The sequence below is a fragment of the Cydia fagiglandana genome, chromosome 10 (genome assembly GCF_963556715.1).
Source record: "Cydia fagiglandana chromosome 10, ilCydFagi1.1, whole genome shotgun sequence".
Classification (NCBI taxonomy): Eukaryota; Metazoa; Arthropoda; class Insecta; order Lepidoptera; family Tortricidae; genus Cydia; species Cydia fagiglandana.
Genome location: NC_085941.1, coordinates 9,700,969 through 9,720,307, shown reverse-complemented (window position 1 = coordinate 9,720,307; position 19,339 = coordinate 9,700,969). Strand labels below are relative to the sequence as shown.

At 35.8% G+C, this 19,339-nt stretch overlaps 1 protein-coding gene across 3 annotated transcripts in view; it reads left to right on the top strand.

The window, feature by feature from the left end:
* Positions 1 to 19,339, top strand: part of LOC134668057 (lysine-specific demethylase 3A-like) — a 244,360-nt gene that overhangs the window by 166,322 nt on the left and 58,699 nt on the right. For all 3 annotated transcript variants that reach the window (XM_063525506.1, XM_063525505.1, XM_063525507.1), the window contains one exon: positions 16,671 to 16,712. In XM_063525506.1, coding sequence (XP_063381576.1) covers positions 16,671 to 16,712 — 42 coding nt within the window. The remainder of the gene's footprint in view (positions 1 to 16,670; positions 16,713 to 19,339) is intronic.

Sequence of the window (19,339 nt, the reverse complement as noted above, 5' to 3'; positions counted from 1 at the left end):
GGGTGAACAATTGATAGGTTTACGGCAAATTGCGTTATTCTTACTTATATCGTTATCTATGCCACATTTAATTTACATTTTTATTATCTGAGCTATTGTTCCGCGAGTCGTTAACGTTGCTCCGCGCATTGTTTCTCGCCTCGCCGTATGATGTCATGCGCATCATTCTCGGAACATGATCATTTACTTTTTACATTATTTAGCTAGGTGTAAAATTAGCCACTGTACGTCCACGCGGCGAATTCCACACCTACTCATATATGTATCTCCATTAGTTACGACAACATGTCGGATTTTATGAGACGTTAAACTGCTTCTTGAAATGAGGCCATTGCCTCCGCCACGGCAATCAATGTTAGAGGACAATAGTGAGCGGAAATTACAAAAAAGGTCTACAATTGACATAACGACGCGATATAATGGTTAGGTTAGGAACAAACACGTCTTTACCGCAGCACAGCCTATTATGTTACATGAGGTGGAGGTTACACGAGCGATAAAAAAAACTAATAGCGTTTGTAATAATAATATTAATAATTCATCCAGGAAAGATGATTACATTGTACTCAGCCCATTCCATGGATGAGAATAACATTAACATAATCATAATCACGCTGCCGACTATTTATTAAGCTAGCTATTTAAACACCAGTCATGATTGATGCTAAAACAGAACTAAAAAGTAGGTACCTACTAAGCATTTCGTCCGTAATGGCGCGAGCATCACGCGAGAATTTAATTGAGAAGAATTAGTTGAATCTGTTGTGAGGATGTGTGTCACGGCTAAAGTGTTGCGTGTCTGGTGTTCAAGTGCTCGCTCATACATATTCAGGAGGCAGTGGTCTGCGCCGATCACTCACCAATGGCCGCAGACCCCGCTGAATACTAAACGGGTAGGCACCTTTGCAAGATCTGCATTGAAATTATGTACAGATTTGGTCACCTGTATCGAATCGCAAATCGCTCAACAGGAAACCACAGAGACAATATATTCGTTCATGTTATTTCCATTAGCGACGCAGGATTATATCAAAACAACGTTTCGTTATCTACGTTCCAATGAAACGATTGTTAATATCTGTTTATTTAGTTTGACCTAGTTGCCGTAGATAAGCATTATCAATTTGTTACAAGTATGATGTATTAGTTGTGCAATGTCGTTATCAACTTGTGGTGCCCATACCTTGTAATGTTGATTTTTCAAGTTCATCAACGTCTTTTGTTCTCGCGGTGCGCAGTACAAACACTCATTGTTACGATTTTGTTTAGCATCAAACGTTTGCATTGATAGTGACGCAAATTATCTTTTGTATCGTGTTTAAGACTAGGATTAATCTTGTTTGCCTTATAGGATGTTTATTTATACGTTTGGAGGCAAACCGCTTGTATTGTGCAACCACACGTTATATAACATAGTTTCCTTTTAAATTAGCATTGAATATCGCGAAGACATGTGCAAATGCGTATGAGATTACGTGAAGTCGCGATTATTATACTAATTTAATTGTTGTATACATAACATTAATTATGTATTAGCATATTTTTTACTTTATATTATTTTCTTTTCTATATTTTAAGTACCTAACTACATATTTAATGTTGTTGCTTGACTTGAATCGTGAATAGGTACCTATACAAAGTCAAGCCTTGTTTGGTAAGTAAATCATTCCTCTACTGGTCAAGGTGCCCTTTCCTACTGCCCTGTCACATCGTGACATAGTCAGCACCCTATTCAATGTAAATTTCTTGCTGGACCTTGCTCAACTCTAAATCTGAATATAGTTTATATACGTATTCATATAACTGTTTCTATGCTGAAGTAAATAAATCTTTCGAAATATATACTGCGCGTAAAAGTATAATGCTGGGTTCCACACGAAACAATAAAATCATTAAATTCACATCAAACCTTTAAATAATGTTAGAATGCAATGCACTAACTTTGGTTGTTTAAACCTTTAAAACAACAAAAGAAAGAGAAACACGTGGAGCGCGCTGTCGGCCATTTTGCAAATATAAATAGCAAGATGGCGTCGGGCCGTTGGTTGGCGAAAGTACTCGGTAATATAAGCGGCGGGAAGGCAGAGCGCAGCGCGGCGCGCATGAACGTGAGGATCTATGGCCGGCCGCTGCACGCAATGCTTAGCTTGATTTATATCGTTGCCTTGTTTCCACTCGAACGATTGTTCTCGGTTTTAAGTGCTGCTCTGTTATTGTTTCCGACGGCCATGGGAACTTGCAGAACATTGAATTCAATTCTATTGACCTTTGTTGCGATTGCGACCGCCTTCAGCTTAAGTTTTTGGCCAGGAACTACTTTATTTGTATCTGTACGTGTACGGTGGGTAGAGTCACGTAGACTTCGCTAGATGCATAACTTACCTATTTATGAATGGATTTAATGAAAGCTTTGGATTGCTTTACACATATAAAAAATAACATAATATAACAATAAAATGTAGGAAAATACCTACCTTAGTCATAGGTACATTATATCCTGTAACTATAGTCAATATAGTCATAGCATTGAAGTATTGTATATCTTATGCACCTCAATGACGTCAATAGCGAAGATGTATCCAGTCACCAACGGCGTAATTGAATAAATGTGAATGAGATGCCCTCTACCTTGAGTCCTTGATCCGATTCCATTTTATATTCGATCATTTATTTACTATTTACAATATATGATTAAAGGTATACCATTTGTGCAGTTGCTTTTTTAAAACTAAATACCTTATAGGTTATTAGTGTTAAACGACTTCATAAACAACAACTAATACATATTTATGAAAACAACATCAAAAGACAATGTTATTGCGTAAATACCTACCTAACTAACTACATTATTTCTCGAACCGAAACGAATGGCTGACAAAAATATCTTAGACATAAACAGTAATACATTATGTATGTGCCTGTCTGGCAGTATCGAGCATATGTACGCTACACGTGATCAGTTTTTTGAGCCCATATGTACTTAAGTAAGCAATAACCCACAGTAAAGAACTTTTGGTGGTAAAGATATTCCGTTTTTTGTCAATCTTAGTGGATTGTCTGTGGCATTGAAACTTGAACGCTATCGTCTGTGCTGTTTTAATACATTTTTTCCGACGACGTGTCGCTAATAAAAACTTAATTGAAGTTACAAGTAGGTAACGATTTAACGACTTCTAAAGTTTCTAGACTCCTAGACTAATATTAATATCATTGAAAATGAATAGGTTCTTATTTTGAAAAACAACATCTGTATTTAGATACCTGTTTCTAAACCTGATTCGGCTTAGAATTGTGCTCTGATGTATCTACGTTACAACCGCAGAATTTTAAACGATAAACGCAATGGAAAGTCGCGTTTGATAGTTGACACTTTAACTGGGGTTAATAGGTAAATAGCAAGTGAAGCGTTAGCAAGTGGAGCGAATCCAGGCTTCGTCTATAATAGCGGTGAGTCAGTAGCGGCCACAAATACACTATAGTTCGTTTTTTTTAGCATTAGAAAGAACTTCGCAGAAGTAAGCTTGTGGTTCCAAATCCGACACTTTTAGCGGTAATAATTTGAAGTAAACTATATGTATTGACCATGCTACATTAGATAATTCAATAATTATTAACAATTAAAAAGCCTGATAAAAACAGTACGCTTGCTTCTGTGGAGTTCTTTCTAATACTAAAAAAAACGAACTATAATGATGATTTACTTCCAAGAAACGCGACCGTCCGCGCTGCTTAATCAATATTTAATGCTCCATTTCCGCTTTTAGACTTTTCGTACTTTCCATAACTTTACCATTAGGCAAGCAATTTTTAATTTATTTCTTATCCTTTGAATTGGTATACCGTTAATTGGAAGGTTTAATCTGAAAGTAGGTCGCAACGACATTTTTATCATACCCGAGTCTACCGTCTACCGTATTTGTTCAATATGAGGAAACTACTAAGACATCCTCTATTATTAGCAGGCATTTATATTGCAACAGTGACTGCTCATAATGTTATCACGGATATTACATTTCTAACCTAGGTATTAACAGCTATAACCAACAATAAAAACTCTGTGACCTGAGTAGATGCCTTCATGATCTAAATGGATTCATCACTATTCACAGAGCAAAATGACCTCGTTAACGTAGTTTTTATTCCACCCGCGTTATCGTTGTGCATGTTTTTACTCGCAATCGATTAAAGTATCAACTTGTTTTTTTTGCAAGTAAGTGTGTAGTCGCAAAAAGTGTTGATAAAGCTAATTAGGTCGGATTTCCTTGTAACCGTTAACCGTGAAGCCCAAGGTTTGGGCAACGCGGAAGATGCCAATTTTAGGTCAAATTAATTTATTTGCTACAAACAGCAAAACTCCTAACATCGGTGGACCTTATTTCAAAAGGCATAAGGTCCACCGATGTACAATTAACAGTGTGGGCGATGGTACAAAACTCTTGGTTAGGTACTTATTAAAATAAGTGGACCGAGTTCTTTGGAAGCAAGCAGGAGCGCGCTGAATTTGTCATTGAAGCCTGGTCGTGATATGTGAAAAATTAACGTGATTTAATCTAGCTATAATTACCGGGAAGTTGATGACAACACGACATTGCGTTTAGAACCATTTTGTTGATAATTCATATTTTAAGGGTCTTATTTAATTGATAAAAGAGGAAGGAAGTTTATATCCGTCATTTATCCTGTCCGCTATTTCTGGTACAATACAACTCGTCTTACTCATACGTCGACTGTGTGTTCTATAGTTCCTTCATATATGTAAGGTCGTTAAGTTGTCGTTTAAAATAATCTATATATATAAATGCAAGTGTCCTGACTGACTGACTGACTGATTCATCAACGCAGAGCCGAAACTACAAAAGCCAGAAAGTTGAAATTTGCACACCAGATTGCATTTATAAAGTGTACAAGAGATAAGAAGCGATTTTGAGAAATTCAACCCCTAAGGGGGTTAAAAAGGGGATGAAAGTTTGTATGGGGTTAAAGTTTTCTTTTAAGCTAGGAATTTGAAACTTCGTAAAAAGATATATTATTAACATACAAGAAAACTAATTTCAGCGTTTTTGAAAATTCATCCCCTAAGGTGGTGAAAAAGGGGTTGAAAGTTTGTATGGAAATAAAAATTTTTTTCGAGTGGTTGAGTTGAATCTTTGTATTTAGGGATATTATTAGAAGACGAGAAAAGTAATTTCAGTGTTTTGTAAAATTCATCCCCTAACAGGGTTAAAAAGGGGTTGAAAATTTTAATCCATTATAAATGCTTTGAAACTTCTTAGAAAAGCATAATAGCCCATTACAAAAAAAAGTGATTGCAACGTTTTTGCAAATTCAACCCCTAAGGGGGTTAAAAAGGGGATGAAAGTTCGTCTTCGGGTGCAAAATTTCATTTTAAGCTAGGAACTTGAAACTTTGTATAAAAGTATCAAATTCAAATACAAGAAAACTAATTTCAGCGTTTTGGAAAATTCATCCCCCAAGGTGGTGCAAAAGGGGTTGAAAGTTTGTATGGATATGATTTTTTTTTTCTATTGCGGGACTTGAGTCTTTGTATTTGGGGATATTATTAGAAGACAATAAAAGTAATTTCAGCGTTTTGTAAAATTCATCCCCTAACAGGCTTAAAAATGGGGTGAAAGTTTGTATGGGGTTAAAGTTTTCTTTTGAGCTAGGAATTTGAAACTTCGTTAAAAGATATATTATTAAAATACAAGAAAACTAATTTTAGCGTTTTTGAAAATTCATCCCCTAAGATTGTAAAAAGGGGTTGAAAGTTCGTATGGAAATCAAAATTTTTTTCCAGTGGTTGAGTTGAATCTTTGTATTTAGGGATATTATTAGAAGACGAGAAAAGTGATTTCAGGGTTTTGTAAAATTCATCCCCTAACAGGGTTAAAAAGGGGTTGAAAATTTAAATCCATTATAAATGCTTTGAAGCTTCTTAGAAAGGCATAATAGCCCATTACAAAAAAAAGTGATTGCAACGTTTTTGGAAATTCAACCCCTAAGGGGGTTAAAAAGGGGATGAAAGTTCGTCTTCGGGTGCAAATTTTATTTTAAGCTAGGATCTTGAAACTTTGTAATAACGTTTTAAATTAAAATACAAGAAAACTAATTTCAGCGTTTTTGAAAATTCATCCCCTATGGTGGTGAAAACGGGGTTGAAAGTTTGTATGTATATCATACATTTTTTCGAGCGCGGGATCTGAATCTTTGTATTTGGGGATATTATTAGAAGACAATAAAAGCGATTTCAGCGATTTGTAAAATTCATCCCCTAACAGGGTTAAAATGGGGTTCAAAGTTTGAATCCATTACAAATGCTTTGAAACTTCTTAGAAAGACATAATAGCCGATTACAAAAAAAAGTTATTGCAACCCCTAAGGGGGTTAAAAAAGGGGATGAAAGTTCGTCTTTGGGTGTAAATTTAATTTTAAGCTAGGAACTTGAACTTTTTCCAAAAAAAGGTATTAAATTAAAAAACATGAAAACTAATTCAAGCATTTTTGAAAATCATCCCCCAAAGTGGTGAGAAAGGGGTTGAAAGTTTGTATGGAGATCAGATATTTTGTGAGTGCGGAACTTGAATCTTTGTATAAAGGCATAGGTACCTAATTATGAGAATACAAGAAAAGTAATTTCAGCAACCAACATCAAAATCCAATTGACTTAAAACTTCATACAACTTGCTAAAAAAGAAAAGTACTTTATTTCAACATTGCTTGGATATGAAAATTATATATGTACTAAAGATGTAAAATGTTGAAGATAAGATTCCACGCGGACGAAGTCGCGGGCAACAGCTAGTGATGATATATTTACATGAGACGATGTTACTTCTATAAATAATGAAACGTACAACATGGATGAGGCGAAAAGCGGAAGTCTCCAAATACCGGAGTGCATTTTTGATAATGTGCCAAGTGTAATCCTTCTCTTTCCGCCTACAACCGGAATGTAAAATAGGCTAAAATTAATAATACCTATACATTAAGTAACCACATAATAAGGAAATTCATTTGTTTATTAATTATTAATACGAGGAAATATATGTCAAAAAAAACTAGTATATTTAATACAGTCCGACCGAAATTTAAAATGTTTGTTGTGAGACTAAAATAATAACAGAAAAGAGCAATGTTTATGTATTCCAAATATCTTCGTAAATCTCTTAATCGTTTCCGCGAAATATCCGAGAAGACATTCGCCGCTAAAAATGCAGTTGGCACCGAACATCAGCCTCGAAATAGAGTTCCAATAATAGCAGACCCATTAAATGTTAACGCAACTTGAAAAATCTCCAATCCAGTCCAGCATGCGACGCGTCTAAATTTAATGTTGCTTTGAAGTGTTTGTATAATTAACACGGTGCTGCATTGTTGATTAGTGTCCGTAAAGTCGGTAGTCGGTGGCCGCACATTTCGACACCGCGCGCATCGCAACCAACTGGTCTGACCTCATTCCCGGGACTAGCGTAAACTCTCATATCGGGTTTATGAAAACAAAACTATTTTTAGCCGGTATCAAGCGCAGACCGCTTCTGCTTATTATTTATTTGTTTTACAACATGTTTGCCAAGTGCGGGCGCTCACATTTACCGGCCTTAATTTATCATAACACCGGAGTGCTGAGAGAGTTTGCGCGGGTGCTGGTGAGGTGATGCGATTCAATAAGCAAAGATTCTTTAAGAAATACATACCTTCGTTTTCTTGAGCAACTGTAAATACTGTAATTCAATATCGTTTATTTTATACCTACTTCATATTCTGTATAGTAATGATTATATAATAAGTTACCCATTACACAGCTGAGTCACTAAGGATCAAATTGGATCGTGTAACAAGAGCCGTTCTATTTAAAGAGATATTTCAAGAACAATACTCGGACGCTACAACAACACACACCAGATTAAATTAACGCTCGTAATCCGAGTAACGACTGCAGACCAATTCGAAACGAGTATCGTATTTAATTGTAGGTACGTAATTTCAATAGGCTCGTCCGGTCAAGCATCGAGCGAGATACCGCGGACCGGTCCCAGCTAATGCTCTCGCTCGAACCAAACCCGTTCCTGCACGATTTATCTCACAATTAGAAAGCCGAGAAAGACTCTGATAACGTTGGCTGCGTGATCGATGGAGATAAATTACTCTCCGTGCAATGTTTCGCTTTTGACACCCTTTGCCGAGCGAACGCTTATCATGTTCGATATACATAAGTACACTCCATTTGCCTGGATCGGTGATGGATTGTTATCTATTTTAGGAATCGAAGTTATCGGCGATATCATATTCAATTGCAAGATTAGTATCTCGTTAGATGATGAATGCAGTGGGGAGTGGTCCCTTTTAACGTTCATAACACAATTTTTGTCCAAGTCATATAAATGGAATGGCGACATTTATTGATGTGGTGAAATTGTTCAGTTTCTTATCACGTCGTTCCGAATTCAGTTGGAAGGAGCCTGAGGTTGTTAAACGGCATGTATCAGACATTGGTCCCGGGTTCTACTCCCGATCGAAACATCGTCCTGTCTCTCTCCAGCTCTAGTCGTAGAAGGATCGAAAGAACGAGATGAATGGTAATTTCGTATGTTGATGGTTAAAGTGCTGAGGCCCCAGCTCCCATTTCTCACGTTGGACCCGTCCGGACTGGTCCGGCCGCATGCCGATCAAGAAAGGCTCACGCGGTCCCTTAAAAGGAGAAACGGCTGTTTTTTGCTCTCTCAACGGACGCAGGCATACTGGTTATCGGCCATTAGACCGCTTTAGCTAAATGATTTTAAAACGAGAAAAAAAATCCACTTTTGGCCTGTAAAATGTGCTCCAGTTCAACACGTTTGGTTTTAAATAATAGTACATTACTCCAGAGGCCGGGACGAAAGGGGTTGCCGGCCGAAGACATATAGACGGCCGAGCGAAGCGAGGCCGGATAGGTCTGAGCGCGGGCAACCCCATTTCCCGCCGAGGTATGTATAGTGCTTTTCTCAAACATGCAATGAAATAAATAAAATAAAAAATCCACGAAACCCAAGTTTTATTTATAGAAAAAACTAAAAGTAAACTACACCCAAAATATAACCAACACGTACCTATATCATTATCATTATCACGCGTATGTTTTACACGAGTCGTGTATTTTAACTACCCGTATATTTTCATGTATCTTTGATTTTTTCGCCTTGTATCCGTCTGACTGTCGTTTTCGTCACATAAGTTTACATAGTCTTTCATGTTGATATCATGTTTCACATACATCGTTGCTTTATGCATGGAGTAAATAAGTATAATTTCCACAGTGTTGACGAATTTGTAGTTACATTCATTTAAAATATGCCACAAAACTGTTTCTAATAAACTGTAAGCCATTTTTCTTAGTTTCTCAAATAATAAAATTGCCATAAGCAACCATATACATACTTCGTCTTTGACTTGGCGGCAGAGGCAGCAAGTTATTTAAAATCAATTCTGCTTACGCTGCCAATTCCAACACCTACCATTACAATTAATATTATTTTCATTATTTCGTCGGAACTCATATTAAAGTCAAAAAATCAACAACGCACCATAAATCCAATAAAACAGAATGAATATTTTTCAACTTTACCTCCATAACAATTTAAAAAATATAACTACGCGTGTTTGAGTAGACCTTTTTACCGCTAACGTTTAGATGAAATATTTTAAATGGTTTTATTTGTGTAGTTTTATAATTTAAAATTATAAAATTATAGAATGTATTATTTATTAAGTTCATGTTGATTTTATACAAATAAAACTGCAAATTATAGCAAACCTTGGTATTTTGGTTTTTTTTATAGGCGTAGTGGCAGAGTGTCATTACGAACCATAAAGCAAATACTGCGTCTAATTTTTTTTTATGGATGAATGCCACGATGCTGTGTCACAAATATCTGTGAAATGAAAATTAAAAAAGAGGACTTTGCCGGCCTAGGCCTGCAAGATGTGTATGAAATTCCATTAACGACCTTTTGTCCTAGCCGCACCTGAAACGTCATACTTCGCAGCCTATTATAAGGAACATAACATCAATATTTCATTGCATGTTTGAGAAAAAACTGCAATTTGTTGAGTTGGATTTTGCAGTAACTAACTCATGATTGTCGCATATTATAAGCGATACATAACTTTATGTACTTACTTGTAAAGTAGTACTGTTACATAGTATTTGCACGGCCGTGTTTGATCATCATAACGCTGGTCCCTAGCGTCCTTTCATTTACCTCACTAATGGAATACCTTCAATTCCTTTATAGAGGCTAGAGTTAGTTACCAATGTTATTTTTGTTTAGTTAAGAGTTATGTTACTTTGAGTAATAGTTTAAGTAGAATCTCATTGATCTGTAACGTTCTCATAGCAACCCTTGCTCAAAACTCGTCTCAATCTTACTCAACAGTTCAAAATCGTTATGGCGAATGAATTATATGTATACATAGTAATTACATATTACATTATTCATGTCTATCACCAACGTCTAATAATAATCAGCGTCAGATAGATTACGAAATTACGTGCTCTGATTTATACCGTTAATATTACCTATATTAAATCTTGTAGAAATTTCATTTATTTTATAAGGGGAATACATTCAATACATACCAACTGAAATGTATATAAACTGTAACTGATGTTCGAAATACTATGTAGTACCTTATGTACTTATTATATATTTCAGATTTTTTAAACAATTTTCGGTGATCATAATTCCATAAATGTGATATGAATGTACATGTGGTTTCAGGAGAGTTACAGAATATTTAAAAGGTTTTACCAATACTTTTACATCGCCGCACACACAAAAAATTCAATTTTGCTTTAATACTTTTTGATAGCAATATATTTTATGAATCCCAATAACCAGTCGTTAATTAGAATTACAGTTCAGATTCGTTTATTGGCCCTGTTGGCAGGCGTGTCTCACTCCGCGATTTCGTCGCTCTGCTACAGGTAGCTAAAAGTACATCCGTTCGGCCCCAATTTTGGGGTTTGCCATAAGCCGCGCGTGGCGCTGTCGCCACCTAGCGGCCATATCTGTGCTGATCGTAACAGACGCGATTGTTAGAGAGTGAGTCTTCTGTACTTAGTACTATTATTTATTCTGTGCTGTTGGTATCGATTCAATCAGCCGTCTCCCTGCGTGCTAATCACGTAATCATTCACAATTTGTCTCGCCAATGATAACGAATGATATCTGGTAGTTATGATGAATTAATTCTGTGCCTCCAGTGTAAAAGGGTTAAACTCGAGTTTGTCCAAATTACAAATTTTGCCAGTACAAGGTTTATTACATGAAACTACATCTTTTGTGCTGACACCCACGGCCCTACGACTTCTAATTGCTGAGATATCGATTGTGCAAAAGGGTTTAAGTTTGCCAAAAATCTTAACCATTATGTTCAAAACGATTTATTTTTATATAATCTCGTTTAAAAAATTGGTACTTAAGAATCGTGTTACGAACGATAGTTAAAGTAAAGTTTAATCTTAATGAATAAACTACATTTCAAGAAACATTCGGTGTAAAGAAATCAAAATTCACTTAGATCTATTTCAACTACCGAGTCTAGTTCGTGAATGACGGTAAAACTTAATTTTTTTTATTATTCACAAACATTTTTTAAGACGTCATGATGTGTAAAGGGGTATAAATAATTTACTTTGACCGTTTTTCACCATCTAGTTTTGCTAAATTTAGTTAATGATTATGGTTAATGTTCACTTAGATTCCTTTCCATATAATTTTTTTTTGTTGGTCAATGTTGGGCAAAACGGTGGAAGTCAAATATCAAAAAGAAAGTCCTGTAGAAGAAAAGACATCTAAAAGGCTGATTATGAAATAATAGTGCAACAAAAACAAAAATTAAAAAAACAAAGATGGGGAAGTAAGACAAACAAGTACAACTGCCCTGTTGTCAGTACAACACTACTACAGTACTACAGTACAACATTACTCTGTTCAGTAACCATTCACAATTTCAACAGAGTAATTAAATATATTAAGTCACTCTTTAATTACATTGATATTATTCTCTTTGGTTTGTTTTTTGTACCATCAATCTAAAAAAAATGCAATATTTAGTTCCCAAAATGGTTTCTTTACACAACACAAAAGTTCAAAAAGATTTTAGCAACACTAGAGAAAGTGCAGTTTAACCTTTTCACACATTCATTATTTTTGTGAAAAGGGATATAAGTTGTTTTTGAAAGCCAATATTTCCGTTACTTTCACATAAGTCAGGTTAATTTAAATGACAAGTTATAATTCATGACTTAAACTATCTAAACTAAAAACAAAAACCTAATTTTTTTAGAAACAATGCAGAGAAAACACAGTTTGAAACGTTTTTCGGCCATACTGAAAAATTACATTTTTTGAGTTTAACCCTTTTACACTGGAGGCACAGAATTTAATCCGTCTCCTGCCACCTGTCCGGGCTGGATTAACTGGATGACTATCGGGCCAGGTGCAACTCTCATCTGACTAACTGGTTTAGACAGACAGCTTTAGTTTATTACTTTTTACTCGGTCTTATAGTCTAAAGTAGGTGTTCATTATTTTATTTATATTCTTTTTTGCAAGTTGTAATATCAGTTTTTGTATATTGCACGGTATTCATTGTTTAAAATACTTACTTATTGAAATATGTATTGTGTTAATTAGTACTATTAATTATGTTAACTTAACAATTCGCTCGACTTAAAATAAATATGTTCCTATAAGTTCTTAAGTTAAGTAATACTTAATGCTCCTATAAGTACGAGTATAAAGACAAATAAACACCAACTTCTGAAAGCCCAATGACATAAAACATCATGCGGGTAGGAGATCTGTTAACAAAAACTCTAAAACTCTGAAACTAGCCTATAAATACTTATATCACTTCAATTGACAGTCAATTACGCTAAATGCCCGCTCGCCGGCCGCATACCACTTACTACATACTTATATGTTTCCACTTGAATTGCATAACTTATAAACAGGTTGGCATAAATGCCACAGTCATGCGCGCAATATACACAGCTGTTCACATATAGACACATTTGTAAGCAGGGTTTTCAATGAATTAATTACGTATTTCCAACTCTACAATTTCACATAGCTTGAATGTTTGAATAGATATAGATACCTACCAATTACATATTTGAATTATTATTATTCATTTAAATTATAAGGATTTTATCCTTTAATGTCTAGACTTTTTTGAAGATTTATTAGAGGGCTTATAAAGGATGAATGGGATTTAATACAAAAACAAGATTGTTGGCCCGGTATTAGACAGGCAAAAGATGATCCTTTCTGACTCATCTATTTACAATCGTTTCTCCCCAAGGAGAAACGATTACAAAACGCTGGTGTGAAATGTAAGCTAGACTATTACTGTATTGTATTGTAGTACGGGCGATTTTCCGCAACTCAATAGACTATTACTGTATTTTGTTATATTATTTATTGAGTTTTTTTCAATTTGACGATGTTCTCAAATTTCTTTTTAAATTATAAATTTGTAATTTGTTTTTCATTGTTGACATTGTATAATAATAATAACCCCGCGGGGGCAGCTTGTGGCGAGCTGACGGTGAGTGGCGACACCGCGGACCCCTATTCCAGAGGGCCCTGTCATCTGGCCCTCGCCTCTGTGCTTGCCTTGATTGGCCGGCCAGAGTGGAGTCGCAAGAGCGGGACCTATGCTCCAGGTTGGAAGTGTAAGTCATAACGCCGGCGGCCTGCTGAACGGATCACCGGGATCTGGCTACCGCAGACTCACCTCTCGACAACCTTACAGCCGCTCCGAAGTGTTGCCCTATTGTCGCACTGTGCGTGCGGCCGTCGTAGGGCCCACTAAATGAGTTGGCGAGTCACCACCTGTCTTACACAATTTTGAGACTGATTGTCACGGCAGGTGTCCGCTAGTCTCCTCCCATAACCCATTATCCAGTCCATCCAACTTGCATATCAATAGCCCATGACCTTAGTTCCCATCGCAGCACAAAAGTACTGCACTGCAATAGTCTTTGCACCTGGCGGAGACCTTCTCCGGATGTATCATTTTGTGCGCTCGGGGATGGTATCCGCCATGTGTATCCCTTGCTTTTAGAGTAAACTGTCTTAAAGGGCCTCTGCGCTGTTGGCTTCGGCCCCACGCACGCCTCCCAAAGGTCCGGGACCCCATGGTCCCGAGATATGGAAAGGACAAACAAATAATAATAATAAAATGCTTTATTGCACACTACAAAAGCACAGGCATAAACGATGGATTGGTGTATAATCATGTGTGCATGTTAAATTATTGACGATCATAATGTAAATTCATATAGATTAGCGTAAGAATAATTTATACTGTAATTTATCATTATGAAATAAATAAATTAAACTAAACTATTATCTATTGTGTTATTCTTAGTTTTTTATAATTACCTCTACGGTAGAGATGGGTAGTGAGTAAATACTCACGGGTAAATACCGAGTAAATACTCAGTATTTACTCAATATACCCGTATTTACTCGTTTATACCCAAATTGGTGGGTATAAACTATTTAGAGTGCTGAAAGGGGCATATAAATTTGAAATATAGGTGTATTTTGTAAGCCGCTACTGGATTAAGTACTCAAAATTGTAAGAAATGTATTTTTAAGAGGGGCACTCCATACATGTAACTAATTGTCACAAAAAAAATATTCAGAAACCACCAACGTGTTGCACATCATTAAATGGGTCTTTAAAAATAACTGGAATATATCTAAGAACATTTTTGGATAAATTGAATATTTTGGAAAAAAAAACCGTTTCGAAAGGCCAAAATAATGTTTATCTCTCTATAACTTTAGAACCAAAGTTCAGAAAAAATATGAAAACTTATCTGGAGATTAGCCGTATAATAGAGTACAAAAAACAATATTTTGAACATCATCGGTTGAGCCATTCTTGAGTTTTCTTTAAAAAAACTCTTAATAAAAGGTCGTAAGTGCCGCGTAAACATGCACTTTTTGCGCGACATGCAGTTATCTAGAACATCAATAGAATTTAAGTACCATATTTTTAAAGTAAATACCTTCTTATTTAAAACAAAATTGTTAACTTTGCATTATCACAATTTGCCTCTCACTAATAATTACCTTTTTTCCTAAATTAAGAGTCCTATATGCTTTTTATTTTATAGATATTATTAATACACGTTAGCACTCTTCAATAAAAGACAATTTTGTTCTTAAATCTCACTTTTTGAATATTTTATAAGCAATCGTTTTTACCCACCTAAATGAGTAAATACGGGTATTTATCGGGTGCTTTGAGTAAATATCGAGTAAATACTCAGTATTTACTCACCCCTACCCATCTCTACCTCTACCAGACACAGTAATTTGAATTTTATACATTTCCCAAATAACATTACACCGAACAATAAAAACCGAGTAACATTCTAAGAATAAACATTGGTACGTACTATACATAAGTATATTGTATACGTTGTACATGCATGTAACCAGTTTTCTTGTAGATAAATTGTTTTAACAAGCCAAGTATCCAATTAATGAACTTAGTCATCGCCATAAATTCTCAAGGCTCACAAAGATAACATCAGAGTTTATTAAGAACGATCGAAAGTTATTCAATGTAAAATGATAACAGGGTTTTCCAATTACACTTATAAAGTTATAAAAACTTGTGTCCTAAGTATATATTACTTACTTCATTGAACTCTATCTGAAAATGTCTTAGTACATATAGAAGACACTTAAGCTTCCAGTGAGGGGGTGAGTGACCCGCCAGCTGCACTGAGAGGCGGTCCATGCGGGCTCTGACTACTGTCCTCACCATCCACCTGTCCTGTCCAGGCGCAGCCACATCCGCCCATTCGCTGCCTGTAATAACAACTCAAATGTGTAATTGATTTTAAAAACGCACTGATCATGACTTTGTCATGATGGTATCACGAAAGTCTTGTAAATTTTCGCGAAAATGTTGTCAACTTGTATGTGAAATATTTTAGTCAGAAATGCCTTAATTGATAATTAATTGGTATTGGTAACTATTTACATATATTGATTCTATTGTGCAATGATGAACATCAAATAATTTTGATGGGTAACTCTTGTTACATAAAGTTGATAAAGGAAACATCCTTTATCAACTTTATCCTTAATCCTTAATTATGTACAAATCTCGACCGCCGTTTTTCTAAGCTTAACTGTAACTGAAAGCATATAGAATACATAAGAAACAGATAGAATTATTGGACCAAAACCAGTATGCAAATGTAAACATGTAATAACCCAATTTTGCCTAATGCTGTAACTTCCGAATAAATAACAATTTTAGTCATCAATCAAAATGTCGTGCAGGTGTTTACATTTGAAATTGCTAATAGGAAATACTTACCCACCATTTATCGTGGCAACTCGTGGTCGTGGCTAAGTAACAACATAATTTTATAAATCATGTCAGCCTTAAGTAGAGTAGAACCCGTTTGTCTTGCACCTTTGCGTCGTCGCGACTGGTTCCACCGGTCGAAGCCTATTATTGGCAACTAAAATATTCACTTAATTATATATAACCTTTAAATTGACGAGGCTTCCTTTTTCGACAGAGTTTCACTACAGGTTTTTCAAGTTTTACCGACGCCTGTGCTAAAAGCTTTTTATTTTTTGTTACAGGTTCCTCGCCTGAACGTGAGACCGTCGAAATTAATAAGAAAGGTATTTTCTTTATATATTTACATTTACCCATTAAGAAGTGTCAACTTCAAGGCAAAGTTGTAACATTACGTAAATTATATTCTTCGTCCTAAAAATTAAAGGCACTAAAGACAAACAAACTGGATGTGCAGATGGTGTTTAATGGACATGCTGTGCTGGTACGTTCCGAGGATGATTTTAAAACCAAATAACCAGAGCAACATTGTCGTCACTGTAATGTTTTGCCTAGTGTTTTGTAATGGACTTGTATAAAGCTGCTGACACACTTGAGGGGTGAATATTAAAGTAATCAATAATTCACGGACCTGACGAGAAAGTTTTCATTTAGAGCCGAATCTGATAACATTAATTTGGGTCTTACTGTTAATGAAAATAAATGTGAGCCGTTAAGGATCTGGAATTTTAATAATGATATTCGATTCTACAGTTATGAACTCAGAAAACCAGGAAATGACTTGTGAGATAAGGTCGCTTGGCTCATCGTAAATGTCATAACCGTTTTCCTTAACAGACTCGTTTCTGCGAGCTTTATGTTATTTTTGTTATGGCTTACGTAGCGTTAAAAATTGTTTGTGTTGAAAGCCGAGATCGCCATCCATAATTTTACATATGAAACCATATCTTTGTTTGTTCAACCCTAATCTGCATATGCATGGACCACTTATACTTCACTCGGGTAAGTTAAAAAATCCAGAGGTCAGAGCGAACGACAAATACATTTGTTATTATCATTCGGATCTAAAATTCAATTCGGCATCCGAGTAACGGGGTCACGTCAATTTCGATAGATAGTTCTACATAATTCTGTATGCGTGCGTCTGTGCGAGTTAGGTATGCTAAAACATTAATGTAAACTTGCTGTGCAACGGTGCGGGGCTAATTGTTATTTATTTTATTCGTATCTGCCTGAAATTGTGTTTGTGCGCATATTGAGTTTCGACTGGATGTTTGGTTTGTGGAACGGTGTTTGTAAGTACATACTTGAAAGGCGGTTGAAACAACACTGTTCCCCGTAGTACCCAGCACCGGCGCGTCACACACGAGGTGCTAGTGCCACCCTTGCCTCCCGTTTTGTTTTCATTACCCCACGTACCCTACCGCACCTATTCAGGACGCGTTACTCAATTAAGAAGTCGAGTAACTAGTTTAATCACAAGGTTAAAATGCGTTAAATTAAAATTTTCAACTTTGCAATAGCGTCTCAAAATCACTGTTTACAAGCTTTAAACCTTTGATCGGTGGAGACCTTTTCTGCTTGACATATTTACTTTATTATAATATTCTGATGTGTTGTTTTGCGTTGAATTGAAAAATAGCAATATTATTATGCAAATTTAGTTACGTGGTTGCTTTAATAACTTGACAAACATTGGTATTATATCTACTCGTATGTATTAGGTAGCATTCGAACTTTTCTTGTAACAAGAATTCAAACCATTAACATTTTATTGATCAACGTTATAAATAAAACAAAAAAGGAACATGTTTGGTACCTAATGATTATGCTCCGGTTGTGTATCATGCCCGAATCTCATATAAATGTAAGTGTAATTAAATGAATATTCATGAGACGGAACGCCCCGAAGCCATTAGATGGCGGCCGAGAAGAAACCGGTCTCGCGTTTTTTGTTGGTGTGTTTAACTCGATCGTGCCTTGAACCGATTACTGACGGTTAGACGCCATGTTCGAAACTCCTACACATATAAACAAGCCTTTGAAGCTCACGTGTGAGTGTATTCAAGTATAACCTGTACAGTAATGCTACCCTACCTACCATGCTTAGCTACCTAGTCGATGTTTTGCGTGCGATAGATATGGTTACCTGATAATCATAATTATAGTCTTGCAAACTAGACCACGCAAATGATACTAATTAAATGTTATTGAGATTGCTAATGACGCTGTATAAGCTGAAGGCATTGGACGAGAGTTAAATAGGGTTATTACTGATTTCCTTTCCGCATAGTTACAAATAATCCCTTTTAAATCTATAGTTACAAAAGAAAATATCGCCAGAAGTAAGTATTATGTCGTCGTTTTTTTTTCTAAGTGCATTAGCATTAGCAGCGAGCTCAGAAAAGCGTAAACAGATTGACAGGTAACACAAAGGCGTTCGTGAACAATACCATCTCGTCACGACGAGAGGTCAAAAGAACAAGTCGGACCAGTATTTCGTGTCTGCTCATGTGCGAGCAAGAAAGTCGCCGGTGAAAGTACCGTGTCTAATTCTCCGATACATTTTGGATCAGTTTCATAACATTACATGTTAACATATAACGAAACCGGTTAGCTGCTGATTCTAAAAGTTATTCTAATGTTAATATTTTATGAAAAAGCGGTTAAACCTATGTTAAAGCTCTGACCTAATGTATGTGAGATTATATTTTTGGCGTCAACGACTTGGGGTCCAGAGGTTTGTATTGTTGTGCAAAACAATTTGCTTCATCTGAATATTTTCTCATTGCTACCTGCTACAATTTATATTTTAATAAAATGCTGGTTTAATAAAATGGTGTTTATGTAAATATTTATGAGACACGAAGACTTTTGTTTCTGACAGTCTATGTCATGACATTCACTTCGTATTTCTAGGAGTCATTCGTTTTAACTGCAAATTTTATGTTGG